The sequence below is a fragment of the Phascolarctos cinereus genome, unplaced genomic scaffold (assembly GCF_003287225.1).
Source record: "Phascolarctos cinereus isolate Bilbo 61053 unplaced genomic scaffold, phaCin_HiC Scaffold_9;HRSCAF=440, whole genome shotgun sequence".
NCBI lineage: Eukaryota > Metazoa > Chordata > Mammalia > Diprotodontia > Phascolarctidae > Phascolarctos > Phascolarctos cinereus.
This window is the reverse complement of record NW_027556402.1, coordinates 160643720-160667326: the sequence shown is the minus strand read 5'-3', so window position 1 is coordinate 160667326 and position 23607 is coordinate 160643720. Positions and strand designations below refer to the sequence as shown.

Genomic DNA, 23607 nt, shown 5'->3' with positions numbered 1-23607 from the left:
GCCCTGCAGTCTTTTCTGTCAGATTTGTATCTTCCAGACTACAGGTCATTCACCAACAGTTGAGAGCAAACAGCAATTACCAGCCAACATCCCCCTATCATTCCCTGGATGCAGCCTATGCTTGGTTCCAGTCAACCTCCTCTTTGGGACCTTCTCCAGGCAGGGACAGCTCTACGCCCCTTGACGGTAGGAAGCAGTTTCAGAAGCCGAGACCTTCACCCTTACCCCAAAAGAATTTGGGTCCCATTTGTTTGAGAGGGGGGAATGATGGGTTTGGGATCTGGACCCCAGAAAGTTTGAAAAACCTTGGACTTTCCCACATGACCAAATCTCTGGTGTTCACCTGAAGCTACAATCCCATCAACTGGCCTTTCATTATGCCTACACCTAATCTCCCAAGTCTCTCTAGTCTAACCTGGAGTTGTCTTACCTCCCTATGTCCCCTGGCCACTTCCCACCCTTAATCCTAGCTAGGCTCCATTCTCCTTTAGCCAGGTGGTCCAGGTCCCTGGCATTCTATTACCTCACCATCCCCAGCAGACTACTTGGCCACTACTAGATCCCTCCCACAGTCTTTCTGTATATAAAGTCAATCTAGTCTCCATTAAAGTACTCAGATTCTTATAATCTAGCCACTGTTCAGATTCTTACAATCTAGCCAATAGCTCACTAATGTTTAGACTCCTTAAGAGTCTGCCCAATATGATGGATGTTCTAATAAACCTTGTCTTTGGCTGGAAAAAAAAAGTAGGAGGGGATGGGAAACAAATGGAGTTATTAGTTTCAAGTAGTGTTTCTTCTTTCTGAGACTGGAGGCAAGGCAGTGTTTTAAAAAAAGGCTGGTGCGAAATTCTGAGGATTTTAAGATGGGAGTCAAGGGTAAATGCCTCCCATTTTCCTCAGTGAAATGGGAAGCTCTCCTTTATAAATTCAACTTCCAAAAGTGGACTTCTAGACAATGTAAAAGAAAGAAAGAACCGAAAGCTTAGGCTAGGTGTTCAAGAATATATAAAGGGACTGTAGGTCTATCCTGTTTTCATGTCAATTTTGCTTTCTCTGGTTCCTACTGCCAAGGGCACCATCAACTCTGAAATACAATATCATGTCACACACTCAACACCATCGAGAAAATTCACTAAGCTCTAATACAGAAAAGGTAATGGACTAAGCCTTGCCTAAAGAAATATAATGCTTTGCAGAAGGTTAAAGTATAAACACTCTAGAGGTATTCCTAAAATGTTTATTATTGGTGATATTTTGTTTTCCCTTTAGAAAATAACATTTATAAAATATGCTGAGCCCAGTGTATAAACTATACTATGTGATTAAGTGTTTTTACAAGTTCAATAGACTATTTCAGGCTACAAGAATGTGGTTTAGCACTCTAGAAGTCTTACAGAGCTAAATTAGCTATGCAAAGAAACCTTAGGCTGTTTGTACTTTGTCTACCTCACAAGTTGGAAATGCAAAGATTAAATTCCACACCCAAGGCAATAACTGTATACAGTAAATGCTATCTAAAGGCAAAAAAAAAGGTAATGCCACTTTAAAACCCCAGGGAGTAACCTAAGCCCCATGAGAATCTAACTCAAGTAGGAAATAAAGTTGATAATTTGAAGTATACTTTAAAAGGAATAAAAGTATGGCTGTATTCAAGTCTATACATGTTAAAATGAATACCTTAATTAATTTGGTATGGTAACTTCCATACTAAGATATATACATATAAATTATATGTGTTCAATATTCAAATTGATAAGAAAATTTTTCATCACCGGATTTCATAGGCTGAAAAGGTGCAGCACTTTCAATTTATATACATTATTAAGCTGTATGTCATCATTTTTGTTAAGGAATATTCTAAATGTTTTAGTTATTAATATGCTAATACCATTCAATAACACTTTCTCTACTTAATTAGCCAGAAAATTTTACATAGAAAATGTTATGGATGAGCTCATATTGGAATACAGAGGCTTAAGGACCTATAGTGTACTAAGTTAGAATTAATGTTTTAAGTTGATGGCTTCAATTACTTAGTATGAGATAAACTAAAATGCAGTTGAGTTTCATTAATAACATGAGTAACTGCAGCAACTGTCTTGGATCTATCCATCAAATGATTTTAGTTTTCCAATGTACCAAAACATATTGCTATTGCAACTTTCCCCATAATACAATTCCATGGCCAAGGTCTATGAGGACAGCATTTTATAGCAAGGTTTCAGGGTTGCTCTTAGCCTTAGCCTGAAAAAAAAAAGCCTCTCATCCTATTATTATTTCAACATGCTAATAGAAAGGAACAAGCAACATGCTGTCTCAGGCACGTGCTGAAGAAGACTCCTTCCTCTTTCCCTCCTACAAGCAGTGAGAATAAACAAAGGTCTTGGGTGCTTGCAAAAGGGAAAAAAAGAAATTCCCCTAGTTTAAGGAAAATAGCTGACCTTGTAAAACGCTTCCCAAGAATAAATGATTTTCTAAAGAAGGATTAAAACTAGCAATAAACGTGTGAGAAACATGCTCCAAATTACTACTAAGAGAAGTTCACTGATTAAATTAAATAACTGATGTTCTACTTTATATCCATCTAATCGGCAAAGATGGTAAAAGACAGATGTAGTCAATGTTGAGATGTAGGAAAACAGGCATACTAACACTATTAGTGAAGCTGTGCAGTGATGGAACTATTCCCGATAATAATTTTTAATAATAGGAAAAATATCATAAAACTGTTCAAAAATTTTGATCCAAATATTAGGTTACTGCTCATAAATCTGGAGTCCAAAGAAAAAAAGACCAACCTCTATATATAAACCACAATATTCATAGTAATAATTTTTGTGGTACCAAAAATCATGGCAACAACATAGTTGAACACCAGCTTGGGAATGGCTTATCAGATTGTGGTCCATGAATGTAATGAAATGTTACATTACTACTAGAACTACTAGAGTGAAATAAGCAGAATCAGGAACGATGCACACAAAATGACCACAATAATATACAAAAAAGAACATTAAAAGGAAATCAGACTAAGTAACAGCAATCACCAATCTTGATTCCAAAGAACAGATGATTAAAAATATCTCCCTCCTTTCAGTACAGTGATGAGGGTCAAAAGGAGTGAAATGCTGCAGATAAAGATAGAGAAAGTCAGTCTCAATTGGTTTTGCTTAATTGTTCTCTTTGTTATAAGAAAGGGCTAACTATGACAGCAGATGGAGGATTAAGTTGAAAGCTAATGGTGGAAGACAGAATAGGGGTAGAAAGGGAAAAAGGAAAGTTCCAAGGGGCATCTCGATCATCTAAAAAGTGAAGAGGTAGTTAGGAATGACACAACTTTCCGAAGCAACATTTTCCCAATCATGTTTCTAGTTCCCTAGGATAAGGAATCATGAAGAAACAGATTACACAACAGGTGTCTGAAAGCTCCCTTTCTTCCTTTCCAGTGGGGAATCACAGTGAGTGTTCACTTGAGGGCTAATAAACCAACATTTAAACTTACCTAATTCTTACTCTACCCTTCTAACTTATCTATCTTATCTGAAACACCCTTATCTATAGAAAATAACACAGGCCATTCCACTCCCCTATACTTTTCCTTACTAAAAAAAGGAAAAGGGAACAGTAATGAGACAGTCCCTCTACTCTCTCAACATACAAAAAGCACAACAGCTTGGACTGGTGCTTAATTTTAGATGTTCTCCATTGCAAGACTAAAGAATCATGATCAAATTACTAGAAAACATTCTTTCAAGTACATTATCACAATTAAATTATCTGACTATAATCACAGATATCTAATCACATGATAAGACTAAGAAAAATACATTACTAAAATTGTTAATATCTACATTATTTTAAAATACAAATAAGAAATGGTTTTAATATAGGTGGTTGGGTTTTTTTAAATATAGAGGTAAAAGTATTACTGTGCTCACTAAATGCTGAAATCACTATTGGTTTTACAGAGTGCTACAAGAAACCGGAAGGGTCGAATAATGCCCTCTTACCCAATTTCTTGTTCTCTTTCACATTTAATTAGGGACAGACAAAAAAAGGCAAATCATCTAGATCTTATCTCATCTTAACACTGACTAAATAAGCATCTTTTCATTCTGCATTAATAATAAACTCGGAAAATTCACTGGTAGTAGTGCTAGCACGTTCTAATGTTCAATATGACCAGCCTTTTAGGACATCTTTGGCAAATCTGTCTCATAATTACTGGATAACAATTTTCCTTTTCCAAAGAAAAGATTTTTAGAACACTAGGGCCCTCTACTGGATTCTTGAATATTGTGTTTACTAGAATTCTCAGTTAAATAAGGAAATAATCTTAAAATTGGAGACTAATTACCTGGCACTAGGCAACAACAGAAGAGTTATTTTTTCCCATTTTAAAGAATATTTCTAATATAAATTCCTATTTGAAACTTATTTCAGTATTTTCCCCTTTGAATCATGTGTAGTGGTGCCAGGAGATTCAGACACAATTAAGCTGAACCCATAAAGGCTGGGTGGTTCTTGAAGAGCTGCTTATTCAAATACACAGCTGGTCCCCCTGCCCACAGAGAGATGATAGAGCAGATAAAGAAAAATAGCAATGAAATGACATTCCTCTCACGTGACCACATCTAATAATCATCTATTTGTCCACATTCTCTCTACCGGATGGCAGCAGAACAGAAGAGAAAAACAAAATGAATTTTATAAAATGAAGTCAATATGCATTCATACAGTACTAGTGTGTCTTGAAAATACAATTTGTCTGATATACATGTGAGGTAACCTCATCAAGGTACATAAAATCTGAGGCAGCAAGATTTAGGGTGCAGGCAGAAGTTTTCAGCCAGGAGGTTTCAAACCAGACAGGCTATTCAACAAATATGGGCAAAAATCAAAGGTTAACCAGAGATTAATGCAAATAAAATCCAACTAACAAAACAATGAAGTAAACACCAAAAGGACAGCCAGCATTTTTTGAAAAAGAAAATTAACATTAAATAAGTATTCTCAAAAGGCTCTGACTCTCATAAAATATTTCATATAACACTTGACATTTATCCTTGATGAGAGAAAGGTAAAAAACAAAAAGAAAATGAAAGAGATAAAAGTAGATAAAAAACAAAATTCTTAATTATAAGAATGTAATTGAAAACCAGTTGTTACTTTTTAAATTAGAGCACATACAGAAAAAAAATTAAGCTTCAAAAAATAAATTCTGAGCCACCTGGCTGCAGGAAATATGAGAAGGGATGCAAGTAAATATCCCATTAATCAGACAGCAAATAAGTCATTTAACCGACCTCAGCCTCAATTTCTTCATCTATAAAATGAAGATGGCTTCTAAGGTCTCTTCTAGCTATAAATCATTGATCCTATATTACCAATATATCAAATCAAAGTTTAGAAAGATTTAAAAGCTTCTATTTAAGAAACAGACCTCTAAAATGTATTTTTAAAGTATTTAAAAACTGAATCCAGTAAACATCAAATGGAAAACCAGGACCTCAATGCTACATCAAACAGACACCTAAAATATATCTTTAAAATAACAAAATCCAGTAAAGATCAAACTGAAAATTAGCATCTCAATGCTGCTTTTTAAAAAGCATCCCAACTTCAGTCACTGCCTTACAGCCTTGACCACTAGTTGTTTTATCTGTTAAAGAAACACACTTGTTGCACTCCAGAAACTATCTATACTTGCTCATTTTTTTTTCTATAGAAATGGAGCACACGGGCAACACAGCAGGCACAGAACCATGCCTGTGTGATTAACAGCTGGAACCTGAGAAGAAACGATTAAGCACTTCTTAATTACCCTCTGGGATGGATTTATGTTGCTTTAGCTGAAGACTAACTTTTCAAAAATTAATTCTGACTGTTCTCTTCTATTCACTTCTTCAAAAGGTAATGACCAGACCAAAATGTGCTTTAAATAGCTTCCCTGTTGCTGAAGAAATTGAGGACAATGAAGACAAAAGCGTTCACAAAAATCTTTAGTGGAATGTTCACAAAAGGGGCAAAGAATACTTCACACAAGGAGCCAATAAATACTAAGACAGTTAAAAAGTGCAGTTGTTCATGTCATACCAAGGGATAACAATTTCTAATTACCACAATGATGTTGATAATTTATAATTACTTTAACAATGCTCACCTGCTCATTTTTGCAGAGCCACACATTGCTTCCATTCAACACGGTAAAAATTTTAGCTTTGTATCCTCTTAATTCCAGATATCCACACTTCTCAGGAAGAACTGATCGAGACTGAGGAGCAAGTGGCTGAGATTTCAGTGCATTTAGCAGAATAGTGATCCAGTCATTTCTCTCCTCTGAAACAAAAGACACGGAAAACTAATCTCTAACCCTTTATGTGTAACATACATACGTACACATACACACACACACCCAACAATACATTACATGCACACATATGCACACATGTCATTTCTTCTATACTTTAAAGGACTGTACTCTCATCAATAGTGTTATTCCCTGCATTGATGCAGACTGCAAGCAGTTCCTGCCTTTTCAAGGAAGACGTTTGACCCACTCCCAAGATCTTCTTTCCCATTTTGTAGAAACTGGTGTGTTTGTACACCCAGCCATACACAAATACAAAAGAACACCATCTCATCACCTACAAGAAGACTGATTATTCACTGCCTTCTGACCACCTGAGTTCCACTGTACTAGCAAGGTCATAGGCAAATTCCAAAATGGAAAGAGAAGAGTTGAGTATCTAAATGTCAGAAAAAAAAAAAAAGAAGAAGAAGAAGAAGCAGGGTTCTGGTAGGGGCTGGGTAGGATTCACACAGAGTAGGGAGGGAATGAAAGGGAGCCTCCCTCTTTCCAGCAATTCCCCAGAGTCTTTGAATGCCTCTCATTTTCCCACAGACTCTAGGGATTTCATTGCAGAGCGCTGTATATACTGTCAGATATGAATATAGTAACACCTGTGGGTTTTGCTTAAGTATTTTTCTTCATTACAAGAGAGAAGTAAATATGGGAAGGAGGTACATCACAAAATTAATGTGATGTAAAAACAAAACAAAACCATTTTTAGAGACGCTTTTTAAAAGCAAACAAAGAGGAACTGATACGCCATATGGTTTTAAGAGAGGTCAGAAGACAGCAGTGGCCCACATCATCATACATAGAGAGGAGATAAACAAGATCAACAAGAAAGGAAAATGGGACAGTCCCCAGGTCTTCCTATGACAAAACTTCAGTGCTTTGGCTTCATTATTTTGACACTTATCCATGCCTAGATCCAAAGTGACAAATGCACCCTGGGCTGCATGCAGCCCACAACACTCTTAATGAAGTCCAAATGAAATTAAAATGTAATTGGGAAATATTTAACAAAATAAATAAAAATACAATAGTATCTGATGTTAAAATGTGATTTTCTAAATCAATATATAGCCCACAGGGGTCCTTACATACGGGTATAATGGCCTCATTTCAAGTTGAGTTTGACAACATCATAGCCCAAACAAACTAATATGTAAATGTGAGCTCAAAGACATGGTCAAAAGCCAAATCTGGATGATTTTTGGATTATCTTCAACTCCACTAATACAGAATCATCAGCATTTGACCATACCTCTGATTACCTAGTCAAAGTCTTTCATAAGAAAATCCTCACTTAACCCCAACTGCCTCACCAAAAAACAAACAAACAACAATAAAAAACAGACACATAACACTCACTAGCTGTGTGACTCTGGGCAAGTCACTTAACCCCACTGCCTAGCAAAAAAAAGGAAAAAAAATCCTAAATGATTTTTTTGTCATGTGTATGTATATATGTACACATACACACACACATACATACATATTTCTTTACTTCCATCATACCCAGGAAAAGTATTCAATTCAGAATAAAAGACTAGGTGGAAGTGGGGGCTTGATATTTACATGTTTTTTTTCAAAGAGGAAAAAAAAATTTTTAACTTCCTGCAAAACCCTTTAAGTATAGGGACTATGTTTTCTGCAGTTGTACATTTCCACAATGACTATCATGATATATTTCACTTAGAAGATGCTTAGCTCCATAAGATGCTATCTTATTACTACGAATGAAAAAGTACTTTCCTAATCTCCCCCAATAGCAGGGGGGAAGAAGCATAAGTAAGGTTCGGCTACCAGCATTTTTTTCCTAATATAACTTAATTTAGAAGGTGCTAACTTTTTCAGCAATACAGAAACAGCTGAGTTTAGTATCTAGAGTTTTTCTTTTATTGTTGTTCAGTTGTTTCAGTCTTGTCTGAAGCTTCATGACCCGATTTGGTGTTTTCTTGGCAAAGATACTGGAATGGTTTGTCATTTCCTTCTCTAGCTTATTTTAATGATGAGGAAACTGAGGCAAACAGAGTTGAGTAACTCGCCCAAGGTCATACAGCTATTGTCTGAGGTCAAATCTGAACTCCAATCTTTCCTAGCAAAAATAGTTAGTTAAAATGGGAAGGCATCAGATAAAATTTCCTACCCCTAACTACTTTCATCCAAGTGAGATTTCCCTCCCTGCCCTGCTATTCCCTATGGTCTTTGCCCAGGAGGGCTGGTGTCAGGGATCTGTCTTCCATCCCTTCAAAAATGCAATTAATCTCATAAAGTTAATTTGAGAGCCAAATACACACACACACACACACAAGCTAATTACTGTTCTGATGGGGAATGCCGATATCAACAATACCATTAAACACAGAGACATGAAAATATATAAGGTCTATGACAATATGTCAAGGTTGAACACTTTCTGTCTAAAACCTTTATAATAACCAAGTTCCATCTGGGAATTATTGCTATGATAATTGCTTATACAATAATTACAATAATCATGATTGCTACAAAGTTTATAAGGGAGCATGGTGCCATGCCAAGTGAAAGGTCCATGATTTTTTCTTTTTGTTTTTAAATGATGATCCATAAAAAACCATTGTTTAAAATTTAATGAATAATTAGCTGGACTGAAGTGGTCAATTTTCAGATCAGTATCAGCATATTTAAATTCCTTAGAAGTCTCCTAAAAGTGACAACTATATACATGTGATCTGTAAGTATATTACCAAGGAAGCGCCACAAATGATTCCCCTTGTAATCTCAAAGAATTATGTAGTTCTTCAGTATCTAAATGACTATCAGGAAATGAATGGCAAAAAGTAAAGTCTGACATCACTACAGAGTTGATTCTAATTATCCATGATAATGGAGTGAGCTTTGGCACTGATATTTCAAAAAACAATAAATACTACAGAAATTATTTCTGCTTGGCTTTGGCATATGTCCAAATAATTACTTTTGGAGATGAGGAATAGGATGTTCTGGGAAGTCAGTGCATCTCAAATAAAATAATGCTGTGACACTGAGTCAGAGGGAGCTGGGAAGTAGGCAAGCTTGCTTGCTCTCCTTTCGCCCAGTGATTTCTGCATTTTATACAATGCTTAGGACTGACGCTGATTCAATTCCATTTACAAATATCTATGGAATATTTGAGTTTAGTATTACATTAAATTGCCATTTTTTCTTAGACTGTGCCCTATTAAAACTTTTCTCTGTTCTATATCCTTTCAGGCTTTAAAAGAGCACGTTTAAATGGCCACCTTTTTTGCTACTGTTGTTACCTCGTCAGGGTGTGGAAAAAGAAGATAACCACTTTGTCAGCCTTTCACATGTCTCCTTAGAATGTAAGTTCCTTGAGAGTCAGGATTGCTTCATTCTTTTTGTTTGAACCCCTAGCACTAGCAAATCACCTGACACATAGTTGTGCCTTAAGAAAAGCTTATTAGATTGACCAAATGTAGATCTTCTGTATTTAAAAATACACATAGAATTAGAGTAAAAAAGACTTGCTAAGAACAACATATTCTGTATTACAGTACTTTACAGTAAGATGCTTGTAATAGTCAAAAGATAAGCACAATATGAAATAACATACAGGAAAACTTAGAAAGACTATTAATTTTACTATAAAAATATTTGAGGATTAAACATTACAATTAAAAATCATTTATGTTTGCTGCCATCTACAGCAGATGTCTCCTCCATACTGCCCTCTCACTCTCCTCAAACCCTCTTCATTGTACTTTTGTATCTTATTAGACAACTAAAGCTGCAATCCCCAAAGTCACAGGTGTTTTTATTAGTCCTTATCCTTCTTGATTTCTCCGCAACTTTTGACATTTGCAATCCTGTTCTGCACTAAAGATACTCTCTTCCAGCTAGGTTTTCACCATACCATATACTCCTGGTTCTTTTCTAACAATAATAAAAACAACAACATTTATATAGGACTCATGTGCCAGCTGGTTCTTTATCCATGTTATGGCCACTATAGTAAGTGTCCCACCCCTTCCCACCCCCATCAAGGCTCTGTTCTAAACCATCTTCTCTTGTCCCTAGTCTATATTATATCTCACTGATTTTATCTGCTTCCATGAGTTCAATTATCATCTCCATGCTAATGATTACCAGATCTATGTATCTAATTCTAGTCTCTCCTGAGCTATAGTCCCACATCCCCGTTTATCTCTTGGATATCTCATACTGGATTTCCCAAGACATCTCAAAATCAGCATGTTCAAAACAGAGCATATTATATTTCCCCCACACTCTCCTCTCTTCTATTTATTTTATCTGATATTACTATCAAAAGCATAACCATCTTCCCAATATTGGTGTCATCCTCAAATCCTTACTCTCACTAATCCCATATATGCAACCTATCAGCAAATCTTTTCATTTCAACATCTCTTTCATATATATATATATACACACACATATATATACACACATATATATACACACACACGTATATATTATATTACACACACACACATATATATATATATATATATACACATATACATACATATCCCTCTCTCAAGCACTAACCTAGTCCAATGCATTCTCCAGTTAGCTGCCTAAATGATCTTTCTAAATGTCAGGACTCTCTCTCTCTCTCAGCTCTCTATTTTTTCCAAGATCAAATATGAAGTATTCTTTCAGCACTTAAACTTCTTTATCACCTGTCTCCAGCTTACTTTTCATTGTTCTTAGACTTTATTTCCTTATAATTCATAAACTGGCCTATTTGCTTTCCTCACACCTGATACTGCATCTCCAGTCTTCATGCCTTCCTGTTAGCTGGGACTCATGCCTAGACTGTTCTTCCTTCTCAACTCTGCATCTTACCTTCCCTGGATTCTTTCAAGACTCAACTCAGCTACCATCTTCTTCATGATGCCTCTGCAGGTCCTCCTCACACATTCCCCCTCTAAGGTAAACTTCCATACACTCTACATATCTTGAATGGCCTATTTATTTATGTGTTGTCTCCCCAGTTAGGTCATGAGCTCCTTGAGGGTCAGGACTATTTTTGTCTTTGTAGTCTCAGAGATTAGCAGAACACAGTGAGTATTTAATAAATGCTCATCGACTTACTTGCACATGATAATCTTCAGTTCTCGTCTTTGGGCTCTACTACTTAGAAGGAATATGACTCTTGCTATTTCACTTAAAAACAACTGATGTGATGACAAGAGCTAACACATGAGGGCATCAGTTTACAAAGTACTTCAGGTCTATCTTTTCAATCCTCACAACAAGCCTGTGAGACCCAGTTTAGACATGATTATACCCACTTAACAGATTAAGTTATCTGATGTTCAGAGAAGTTAAATGACTAGCCCACAATCACTCAACTAATAAGTGAGCAGAACTAGCATTCAAACCCCCATCTTCTGACTCCAAATCCTTTGTTACTTTCACTATTACCTCAGCTGTTTTCTACAACTTAAATTCTCAGCCTCAGCTTCCTTGTCTATAAAATAAGAACAATATCTAATCTGCCTATAACAGGTTTGCTGGGATGATCAAAGGAGATAATGCATCTGGTAGTGTATAGGAAGTAAGTAGTGACAGAAAAATAAAAAATAACAAATGTTGCAAAATATAAGTCTGTGTTACTACTGACAAAGCAGCACATTGCCTAAAGGCAATAATGCATTTGCCACAGTTTGGTTACTTTATGTACCTGAAAATAAGCAAAATACATATATTTTAGGACTACTTTGGAATTTTTCTCCCTCTGACTCAGACTATAACTCCCCATATTCTGTACAATCTACAGAGGTTTTATAATATGGGATTTTAATATTTAAAGAGCTGATTTAACAAAGAACACCATCAACTTGTGGCTAATAGGGGAGTTATACAATATAAAACTTAGACTTCATCTATTAACTTTGTCTTACTTTTTAAATAGTTTATTCTAATGAGTGACTCACAGCCAATGGGTCAATGAATTTTTTTTCTTTTTTTCTTTTTTTTTTTTTGTGAAAAGGTAACACTCCTTGCCAAACCACTGGCATTGAAAAATTTACTTGCTGGTTTTTAAGTACTAAACTGTCCCAAAATAAGACAGGCATGCTAATTCACTGCTGGTGAAGCTATGCATTATTCTAACCAATAAGGAATACAATTTGGAATTCAGCAAGAAGTTATAGGATTGTTCATAGCCCATGCTCCAGAGATCCTACTAATGTATTTATAATCCAAAGAGATCAGTGCCTAGAAGAAAAGAAGCCTTTTTACCAAAAAAAAAAAAAATCCTATCAGAATAACTTATGCTGAACAAATTTTGGTAATGGAATATACTCTTTGTTCCATACAAATAAAAATATCAAGAATTCAGAGAAACCCGGAAAGACTTATACGAACTAATGCAGAATAAAGAAAGCACAAATATAAGGACAATCTATATGATTTCACCAAAGCAAATAAAAAAGCACTAAAATGCAACAAAATTTAGGTTAAATAAAATGTATAACAATGATGCCAAAATATTTAAGTTAAAAAATACATCCCTCCTTTTCATTAGGGCACAGGAAGAAACAACATGGAAAGGGACTTGTACTGCTGGTTCCAACTTGTTTTGAGGGAATGTATTTTTGGGTGGTTATACGAGGGTGTTTCTTAGCATACATATGAAGTCAGAACAAAATCTAATAGTTAAGGTAAAATACCTTTAACTTTTTATACAAAACTAGTCAAAGCCAAAATTGCACAGGGTCATTTTTTCAAATATAAAAAAATATTATGTCTGTTAGCGCTAAAGAATTCGCATCCTTTGCTCAGATGTTAACAAAATGGAATCAAGAATCAGCTAACTCATTACAACATAATTTTTATGGTACTCAAAAGATTTAAAAAAAAGATATTTTTAAAACCTATTCCCAAAATGTGGTATAATTTATCGTGTAATCTGATATTTGTAAATCATGTGCTATACATAAATGCAGACATCAGTGTGAACTTTTTAAATTTTTTAAATTATAGTGATGAGAAATTAAACTTACCCTCTTTTTCTACTCTAAATACAAAAGTCCTTTGTGATGTAACAACTTCAAATTTGCTGTCTCCCTGACCCCGGATTGTTGATACAGCAGAGAGAGGAATTATTCCTTTTGAATATACCTCCTATATTTTGGGGAGAAAGACACAGTAGCAGCATTAATGAAACTCAACTGCCCTTATTCTGAAATATAATTCCAAATTTCATTGTGCAATCTCATTGTCAATTCCAAAGATGGTAATGGATGCCCACACTAATGCAGTATCTAAAGCATCATATCATCTCTCTTATTTCTTCTTCTATGTATTCTGTTCTACCTCAACTGGTCATTTAAAAACACAAACCTTCTCCAAAGACTGAAAATTACCTCAAGCAACAGCAGTGAATTTATTCTGTGACTCTGCTCTCTAAGTAGCTCATTCACAATTATTTTATGGTGTTTGCAGGCATCTGCTGGCTATCACAGGTACTGTAACTAAAATGTTTCACATTTGTCTATTTTTCTCTATCAGCTACGAAAAATCACCTAAATCTAAGCACCTAAAATAGTCTTGTTATCAAATTTTAGCTATCTTAAGTAAGTGGCTCATGGTAGGAATTTTTAAAATTACAACCTCATTCTTTAATACTTCAATATCTACAGAAAATTATAAAATAAATTCAAAGAAAGGTTGGCTGTTTACAATAAGAAACCTATGTGTACGACAGTGATACTCATACCTATCAGCTATTTATAAAATGCTTTTAGGTTTTCAAAAGGTGACAATCTACCTTCTCATACAAGACGAAATCCTCTCTTCAACTGAGAGAGAGTCATTTAGTTTCTAATTTAAATATGAGCTTTTGTTAAGCATCTGCTGTATGTCAAATACTAAAGTGGGCACTGTGGGTGAGGAAGAGGAGGAGAAGGGATTTGGGGAGGGTAAGGAGGATGGAGTGGAGCACAGAAAGAGGGGAGGAAAAAAGAGGAGGAAAGGGAAAAGGAGAAGGGGGAAAGGCTGAAGAAGCAGGAAAGGGAAGAAGGAGAGGGAGAAGGGGAAAATGGAAATGAGGAAAGGGAAAGATTAGTGATGGAGAGAAGAAGAAAAAAAGGAAACAGGAGGAAGATAAGGAGAGGGAAAGGGAAAGAGGAAGGGGAAGAGGGAGGGGAGGAAAGGGGCAGAGAAAATGACACAGCTATTACCCTCTGCAGCAGAGATGTCAAACAATCATGCAGGCTGAATACGCAGCCCACAGTACTCCTTCACACAGTCCAAACCAGATTAAAATGTAATTGGGAAATATTTAACAAAATAAAAACATAATAAAATGCAAATACCCTTACATTTTAAAACTAAGTCAGTATATGGCCTTTAGGGATCCTTATTACGGATTAGTGGCATTTTTATTTGAGTTTGACACCACTCCTCTAAAGTATAACAAAGGCAAAGAAGGAATTACAGGGGGAAAAAAAGTATAATTTAGAGCAAATTTTTGGTGGCCTTGGAGATGGGGAGCTTAACAAATTCTACAGAGTAAGATGGCACCTGAATTGGTTCTTGAAGAAAGAGGATTTCAACAACTATAGATAAAGATGAAAAGTGTTCTCAAAGATTGACAGTAGAGGCAGGAAACAAGACAAATTAAAAAGACAGCTCTTAGTTCAGTTCAGTTGAAATATACAGTACATGAATGGGAGTAATAGGAAATGAGTCAGCAAAGGGAGGTAGAAGCCAGAGTGTAGAGAACCTTAAATGTCAAGCCAAGATATAACATATTTGAACTTAAAAGCAAAAGGAACTCACAAAAGTTTTCTAAGCACAGTGATGACATGATTGGATCTGTGCACTAGGGAGGTAATTTCAGGAGCTATATGAAAACGGAGTCAAGAGGGAAACCGATTAGAAGGCTAGTGTAACTTGTAGGGGGGGCGTAGAGGGGGGGAGCAAAGGAGGAAGAGGAATCACAAAACTTCAGACGTGGAAGGGACCAACTGATAAATGAATAATTCACTCAACAACACAACTCTAGTGAAAGGGAAGCCACGACTTCCTGAGGCAGCCCACACTTTTCAGATTGCTCCAACTGTTAAGAATTGTGTCTCTTGCAATATCAGAAACCTCAGAACAATCAAGCTGTGCAACAATTGAACATGATGTAGTCTGAGAAAGTGCAACCCCTGTCACTAAAGAAATCAAAACTTTTAGTGTCACAGATAAGGCACTGGATGTGAAGTCGGGAAAATCTAGGTTCAAATCCTAGCCTCAGACCCTAACTCTTTTCTGAGTTCAGATTGCCAAACCTCTTTAGGCCTCAGCTTTCCCATCTGTAAAATGAGGGGGGGTTAAACTTGATGTATTCTAAGGTCACTACCAGCTCTAAATCTATGATTAAACGATCTCAAAAACCCTGATGTCCAAAATGCCTTCTCGGATCCATACAGTTCTACTGAAGTAACAGTCTCTTTTGGTTGACAGCAAAGATCTCTGGCTTCTAGAAAGAGCCAGTATTTGGACTTAAGCTTACTTTCTGCATATTCACCAGTGGGTTTTAACCGTTTGGCTACAATAACACATAACTTGTAAAAAACAAACTCTATATCTACCTGAATTATGAATAAGATATCAGAAGTAATATGAATCTAATTTTTAGAGAAACATTATTAAATTTATTACTTTTTACATTTAAAACTGATTTAAAATAAACATACTATTTTGGAGGATTGATAAGAAGATAGTCAGTTTATGCTTTCAGCCTTTTTCTTAAACATGCAATTCAAAGTTTCCTTAACTTTTGGTTTGACTTTTAGTTCATTTTTCAAGTGTCAGTTTACAGACGGTAATCTTCACTTTGGCAAAAATAGTGATATGGAGTATTAGAGATGTTATGGGAAAGTTTTTTGTCGTCTTTTACAGTAGGACCTGATTCTTATTCATGTATTACTATAGTTGTATTTTAATATTGTCTCATTATGTGGCACCACGCACCCTGAGAAACAAGATTTTGTGGTCTCACTAGCAATCACCACACTTGGCCATTTTTTTTCATTTTGATTCTTAAATCAAGGTGGAAAGAAGGCAGTATGTTCTCAGGAAATAACACCCAGAAGTAACACCATCTCTAAATATTTTGTTGACATTTGCATTTGAAGTTGTTTGGCTTTAGGCTGCCAAGAACAAGACAGCAATGGGATTTTATTTAGATAAAAATACAGAGTTTTGTTTTGCTACTTTTCTAAAGGGCACCTAATTTAAAAAACCAGTCATGTATTTCTTCCTTAACTACTAGTTCAAACCTGTTTCCTTTCTGATTGTAGCTAATTGTATAAGTAAATGACAGTCTGCATATTAAACTGCCTCGCAGTATGTTTATTATCAGGTCACTAGTGCCAAAGTACAACACAAATTTGATGGAGAGTAGGAAGTAGTATGTGGGCTAGCATGACACTGATGTTGGTATTCCAGTTTCAATAAACACGTCACTGCTAATTTATCTGTTAAGCTAGTCCTCCAGCCTCTTCCCTCAAACTTATCCTTTAGAAGAATACTACCCACTCCCATGCAGAATATCTTTCCTTGAAGGATCATCACATATTCTTGGAAGACTATGTTATTTTTAATAGAAACAGTACAGTGAGAAATAAGGATTTCAGTTCATCTAAAGACAAGTATTTATAAATGGCAATTCTTGACATAGACTTTAAATTTTCAATGATTCACAATTTTATTGATTTAGGTAACTCTTTCACTATTGGAGACTGAAGTCCATCTCTGCATATGATATTCACAAGTTAGCGTGGTCAGACAAATTCATCATCTTCAGACTTCTGGGGAAGAATCTTTCTGAGGTGATCTTTGAGACAAAGAATGCATCATTTGTAACCAAGCTGGTATTTGAAGGCTTCTTACCTTAGTACAGGCCCTGGGCTTCACTAGAGTAGCCTTTTAGCACCTACATTTGATTTAAAGAAATACCCCAAATTAAAAACCCTAACTACTGCATCCCTAAGGCTTCACTGCTTTATTATACATAAGAAGTGGGAGTGTTGAAACCATCTGGACCAGGATGGTAGGTTTGGGGGAAATCATTTTACCCTTTATTCATAGGAGGAGGGGACCTAGAGGCCAGTCAAAAAGTAAAGTAGCCAAGGACATGCAGTTCATTTTTGAGTCACCTTCAGGATCCTCTGATGTTTAAATGCCCTATTCAGAAGTAAAAAAGGCAGCTTAATTCAGGACTTGACATCTCTCTACCCCTGTCTCACTCTCCCAGTCAGCATGCCTCCGCCAGTTTCTTCTGGTATTTTGCCATTACTGGATAACTAGAAGGTGACACTAGACTTCTCAGAAAGAAAACAAATGTTTTCAGAAATTTCATCTATTTGTTGACTGAAGGGATTTCCAAACATTTAGCAAAGTATGGCTCACTTTTACAAATTTAAGCTTGCTTTCCTTTTTAAGAATAAGTCAAAAGAAATGTAGAGGTATATTTGTTTCTTCATTTTCCTTTTATCTTTTCATAAATGTCAAAGAATATTATTTTTCTTTTACCAATGAGAAAAGAAAAAAATGGGAAAATGGGATTTCTTGCCAGTTTTAGGCATGGTGAAAAGTTTTCTCATCAGAACAATGGAAACAATGATAACAATTCATCTGCTTATTCATTTATTCAACAAATATTTACTGAACATCAGCTATGTGCCCTACTTGCACTCTAAATTAATAGGGTAGTTTCAGGATAAAATGAGATAATAGAAAACTGATGAAAAAGTGAAGTGTTATACAGCTACATAAGTGATATTAATAAGAGCTATCACTAGCCATCTCTTCTTCCTGCCTTCAGAGAGGTCTTTGAATCGATTCTGCTTTTGCTTTTAGTTCCAGAACCCAATGACAGAATCATAGCACCTTAGAGTTGGATGGAATTTTAGAGGCCATTTTAAGTTATTGGTATAATGCTTTAAGGATTTGAATCTAGGCCCAGCACTCTATTTCCTGAGCTATCTAGCTACCTAGAAAACAAAGGCTTACCCTCTTTAAGTCTGGTCTTTCTGTGTAGCAACAAGATATGAAAGACAGCAGTCTCCAAAGAACTTAAAATGAATATAACATAAAAAGCAATGAGGAGGAGTAGAGTGGGTGTAACTAGGCATATAACCAACAAGAAACTTCTAAGGACAAGGAATAAAAGATGTTGTCAGAGAAACGTATGACAGAAAGAGAAGATGGGCTGGCCAGGTACCCCACTACCACTGCCTCCACCACCACAGCAAACTTGGGGGAGGACATTAACAAGCATCACACAGAATGAGTAGGCATAGATGGACAGCAATCTTATTCACTGAAGGAAGTTCTTCATTAGTAAGACAGAGAACCGTAGCAGCTAGAATGCTAGGAGTCTACAAGACTGGGGATGATCCCTAGCTCTGACATTAGCTGGGTGATCCTTTCTGGGCCTCAGTTTCCTCATCCATAAAATGAGGGTTCCAGATTCAATAATCTCTACAGTTTTTTTGAATTGGTCCCTTTAGGTATTTAAATACTTGATAGTCTAAGTTCTAAAGTGGGTTGGTCTTAAAAAATAAGGAAGACTCTAAAGCAGTCTTGTTGAAAACACACACACACATGCACACACACACACACACACACACACACACACACACACACACACACACAATCTTCTCTCAACATGACAGATAAGATCTGAGTAGTTCTATCTTCTACTTTCCTTGTGCTTTCTCTACAACAAGAATGACTCCCAGACTGAGAAATATGAAACAAAAATGGTTAATAGTTAATTCATTATAAAGGGATGCTATCCAGCTGCTTTCAACAAGTTCAGATCACCCGGCCCAGATGAAACACATCCCAGGAAACTCAAACTTTGCAGATGTAATTGCTGAGTCATTATCAATATTGTTCACAACATAATAGAGAAAGGGAAAGAAGCCACAGAAAGGAGAAGGAAAAAATCAGCATAATACACAGAGTGCTGTATTTATAGTCAGTTAAATCTGGGTTTGAATTCTGTCTCCACTATAAACTTCCCTGAGTCTAATTGTCCTCATTTGTAAAAACAAGATAATACCTGTCTTACCATAGTCACAAGATTTTAAAAACTGGGTAACATACACAGATTGCTTTGTAAACTCTAAAAAACGCTATATTAAAACCAGCTATCACTATCATTATCGTGACTACAACAATTAGAGGTGGAAGGTGAGAAGGACACGATGTCCCATCCCACCACCTCCAGCTCAGCTGATATACTCACAGAATGTGGTCACACAAGATGAATTTTTAATTTGTTAATAAGTTATAGCACCCTGTGATCACTTTGGTAGCTTTAAATAGCTAATCTGGGGGCAAATTTCATCAGTTCAAAAGTGGGAGATATTGCAGATTTGGAGTTGCCCGTGTAGAAGACCAAAGCAGCAGTAAGGGAAGGGATTTCTCCTTCCCACTCCCATCAGCCATGTGGCTTTGAAGGAAAGCTACTGAATGAGTGGGAGTCACTGCACCCTGTGAATGGGAGGCAAAGACACACACTTCACTCCTGTCCTGTACCCTCGTTACTACTACACTCTAAGTTTGAGCACACTTTTCCTATTGGTGCTGTTTATATTAATGGAAAAGCACACCTTCAATTTATGATAGGAACGTCTCATAGCTAAATTTCGTAGAAAACTATTTTAGTAAAAGTCTTTGCTAAGAGCTAATTTTATCTGCTGCCTGATGGATTGTTAATAGGAAGCCTGTGGGTGTGAGCTAAAGTTTGTGAGCTAAAAGGTAAGGAGTGCAGACTTTTAGGGTTAACATGAGAACCTGATATTGCAAACCCTTTGGCCAGTGCAAGTTCATATCTGGGGAAAAAATTCAGCATAATAAACAGAGTGCTGTTACACAAGAACTGGTGTTACACAGACAATGATCCAAAGAAGAGAAAAATGAGTAAATGCCATTTCATGAAGTTCACTTACCTTTTCATTATTGTAATAAGAAATGCAAAAGCCATCAAATTTCACCCATCGCTTCTGAAACATGCGTTTTCTGTAAAATGAAGAATATATTTATTTTCAATGTGCTGTAAGGTTGCAACTTTGACAAAAGCATTTCTAATTTTACCATTCAGTGCACATTCAAAACTGCTCTTAAAAGTTGGGGGGCAGGGGGAGTAGATGGCTGCAACTGTATTCTTTTGGAAGGCAAGAAAGTGAACAGCACAAAGATCTAAAATGATGATTCTATACCTCCTTGTCTTTAGCATTAAAATATACTAAATCTTCTTTTAGTGCTCTAACATATGAATACAAATTCATTACAAAGTTTAATGAATGTCAAAATATTGTCACAGTTCCCAAATACTGCTTATTTCCCTTAATGTAGCAATTTCAAAGGTAAAGTTACTGGAAGTCTTCAATACATTTAGTACAAATATTTGGAGGCATCTGAATCTGAGCATTATTAATACACAACTAAAGTAAAATAACTTTGTTACTACCATGGATTGTGTGTTAACATAGTGAATTCTATTCTAATTTAAGTAAAAGCCCTTGCCAAATGAAGAGAACCATCCAGGACCACTACAAACAAACTAAAATGTCTTAATACAATTTTAAAAGTGAGTTTTTAGTAATGTGAAGTCCATTTTGCTCTGATGGAAAAGCAGTTGTTTAAGAATTCATATCTCTCATTTAGGCTTTGAAAATTTTACTTTGATGATATTAATAGGCAGGGAATGACAGTTCAATTACTTTCTATTCAGTCAAGGGCTGGTCTTGACTACCGATCTTAACTCAAGAATTGCTAACTCTTAATAGTTTTGAACAACCACAAATGGCTTCCTAATTTCATCAGGGTCAAATGCACAAGGATAGATGTTGCTACATGGGAAATAATCTGCACAGACAGAAATGATTTCAAAATCAATAAAAAACAACATTTCAGCAATTTCCATCTCTTTCCTTTTGCAGCCCCAGTTGTCTTTTGTTCAATTGCTTGTTTTAATGCTTACATATGATGACTCATTACAATGCTAACTGGTAAACAGTTCCTGAAGTTTTCAGAAGATAGCTTCAAAAAATGTCTGTTCTGTCCCATGTACTTCCTGTAGCCCTTCTGTTCAACCATAAACGAGTACTAATCAATTTATACTATGTTCAGAGCACTGTCCTGGTTACCATGTCAGATACTAAGTTTAGACAAAACATAGTGCCTGCCTTCATGCGCTTATAGTCTAGTAAGTGGCATGTTACTCCAAAAGCATCAGTGAGTTTTCTATGTTAATTATTATATTGACAGCTTTAGCTAATCTCTTTTCTTTAAGCATGATTTATGAAAATATGCCACAAAGAGGATAAATTTAGAAATCTATATAGACAAAATCTTCACAATGGTATTGAAATCAGTTGTCAAACTTAACTGGATGGGATCAAAAAGTAACACAATCGCCTTTTCCCTCTTCCTTCTTCTTTTGAAGCTAAATCTTGCCTGTGTCTACTGCACTACCAATGGCATTTTTGGACATTTGTTTGTTGTCCAAGACAGCTTTGGCTCTACCAGAAAAAAAAAAAACACTCAACTGGAAGCATGCTATAATGGGAAGAACACTAGCTTTTGATGTAGGAGACTTGGCTCTGCTCTGGCTCTGCTACCTTTTATGTAATTTTAAATAAGACATCTTACCTACCTTCAGTTTCCTCATGTGTCGAATAAAGAGTCAGTAGGGATGGGGGAGAGAAGGTGATGGTGGCCCTAGTCTAAATCATAGGCTTTAAAACTAAAGATACTTAAGAGATCATCTCATGTAATGCTCCACCCACTCAGTGGATGGCCAAAGAGGTTGGCAACTTACATAGGATTTCACATTAACATAGGTAGTAATCAAGTCAACAAGCATTTATTAAGTACCTACTAGGTTCTAGGCACAGTACTCAAGCACTAAGGATACAAAAAAAGTCAAAACATCCCTAACATCAAAAAGCTTATGATCTAATGTACAATTATATACAAACAAGAAACCCACACACATATGTACTCACAAAGAGGATAGACTGGAGGTAATTTCAGAGGGAAAGACACTAGAATTAAGGGGGATCGGTAAAGTCCTCAAGGTAGGACTTTAGCTGAAAGCTAAAACTTGAAGGAAATCATGGAAGCCAGGGGCAGAGAAAAGAGAACATTCCAGGCATAGAGGACAACCAATAAAAATTCAGGAAGTCCTAAGCTAGTCCAGAAACAGCCAGGAAGACAGTGTCATTCAATTGGATGTACATGGATAGGGATAAAATATAAAAAGACTGAAAAGGAATTTTCTTGAAGGACTTTGAAAGTCCAACAAAAAAACTTTATATTTGACCCTTGGAGATAAAGAGAACCACTAGAGTTTGCCAAATAGGAGAGGTGACATGGTCAGATTTGTGCTTCAGGAAGATCACTTTGACAAAAGGTGGAGGATGAACAGGGCTAAAGAGAAATGTTAGGCAGAGAGATTAACCAGAAGGCTATTGAAATTGTCCAGATATGAGGTGATGAGGGCTTACGCAGGGGTGATGGAAGTATCAGGAGAGATGGGGGCTTATATGAGAGATTTTGAGAAGACAGAAGTGACAGGAGTTGAGGTTGTGAACCTGGGTGTGGTCCAGCTTAACAGTAAGAGGGAAATGAGGAAGACGAAAGGTTTTGGGAGATAAAGATGACTTCAGTTTAGGACATATTGGGGCTAAGGTTATCTACATCAAGAGAAGACAAAAAGGATACAAAAAAGAAAGAAGGCCCAAGACACAGTACCTCGGGAGAACACTGGGATTTGACCCTATGTCCTCAAACTACATAATTTCAGGTTTCTTTCCAGCAGCCAACAATGCCCTTATGTTCTCCAAAGTTCTTTCAACAAAAATACATGACTCCATGAGACATAAAAAAACAACAAAATAAAGTCAAAAGAATGAAAAAATAAAAGAAAATGTGAAATATCTCATCAGAAAAAGAACTGACCTGGAAAACAGATGGACAAGAGATAATTTAAGAATTATTGGGCTACCTGAAAGCCATGATCAAAAAAAGAGCCAAGACAACACATTTGAAGAAACTACTGAGAAAAACTGCCCAAATATCTTAGATCCTGAGGGTAAAATTGAAAGAATCAACTGATCACCTCCTGAAAGAGGATGAAAACTCCTGGAAATATTATAGCCAAATTCCAGAACTCCCAGGCTAAAGAGAAAATAAAACAATTCAAATATTGTGGAGCCACACAA

General features: G+C 36.1%; 1 protein-coding gene across 1 annotated transcript in view; it reads right to left on the bottom strand.

Moving 5' to 3' along the window:
* Window positions 1–23607, bottom strand: part of ARAP2 (ArfGAP with RhoGAP domain, ankyrin repeat and PH domain 2) — a 239216-nt gene that overhangs the window by 144505 nt on the left and 71104 nt on the right. The window contains 3 exon segments of the mRNA XM_078148406.1: window positions 6167–6342; window positions 13375–13495; window positions 20329–20398. Of these exon segments, the coding sequence (XP_078004532.1) occupies window positions 6167–6342; window positions 13375–13495; window positions 20329–20398 (367 nt within the window).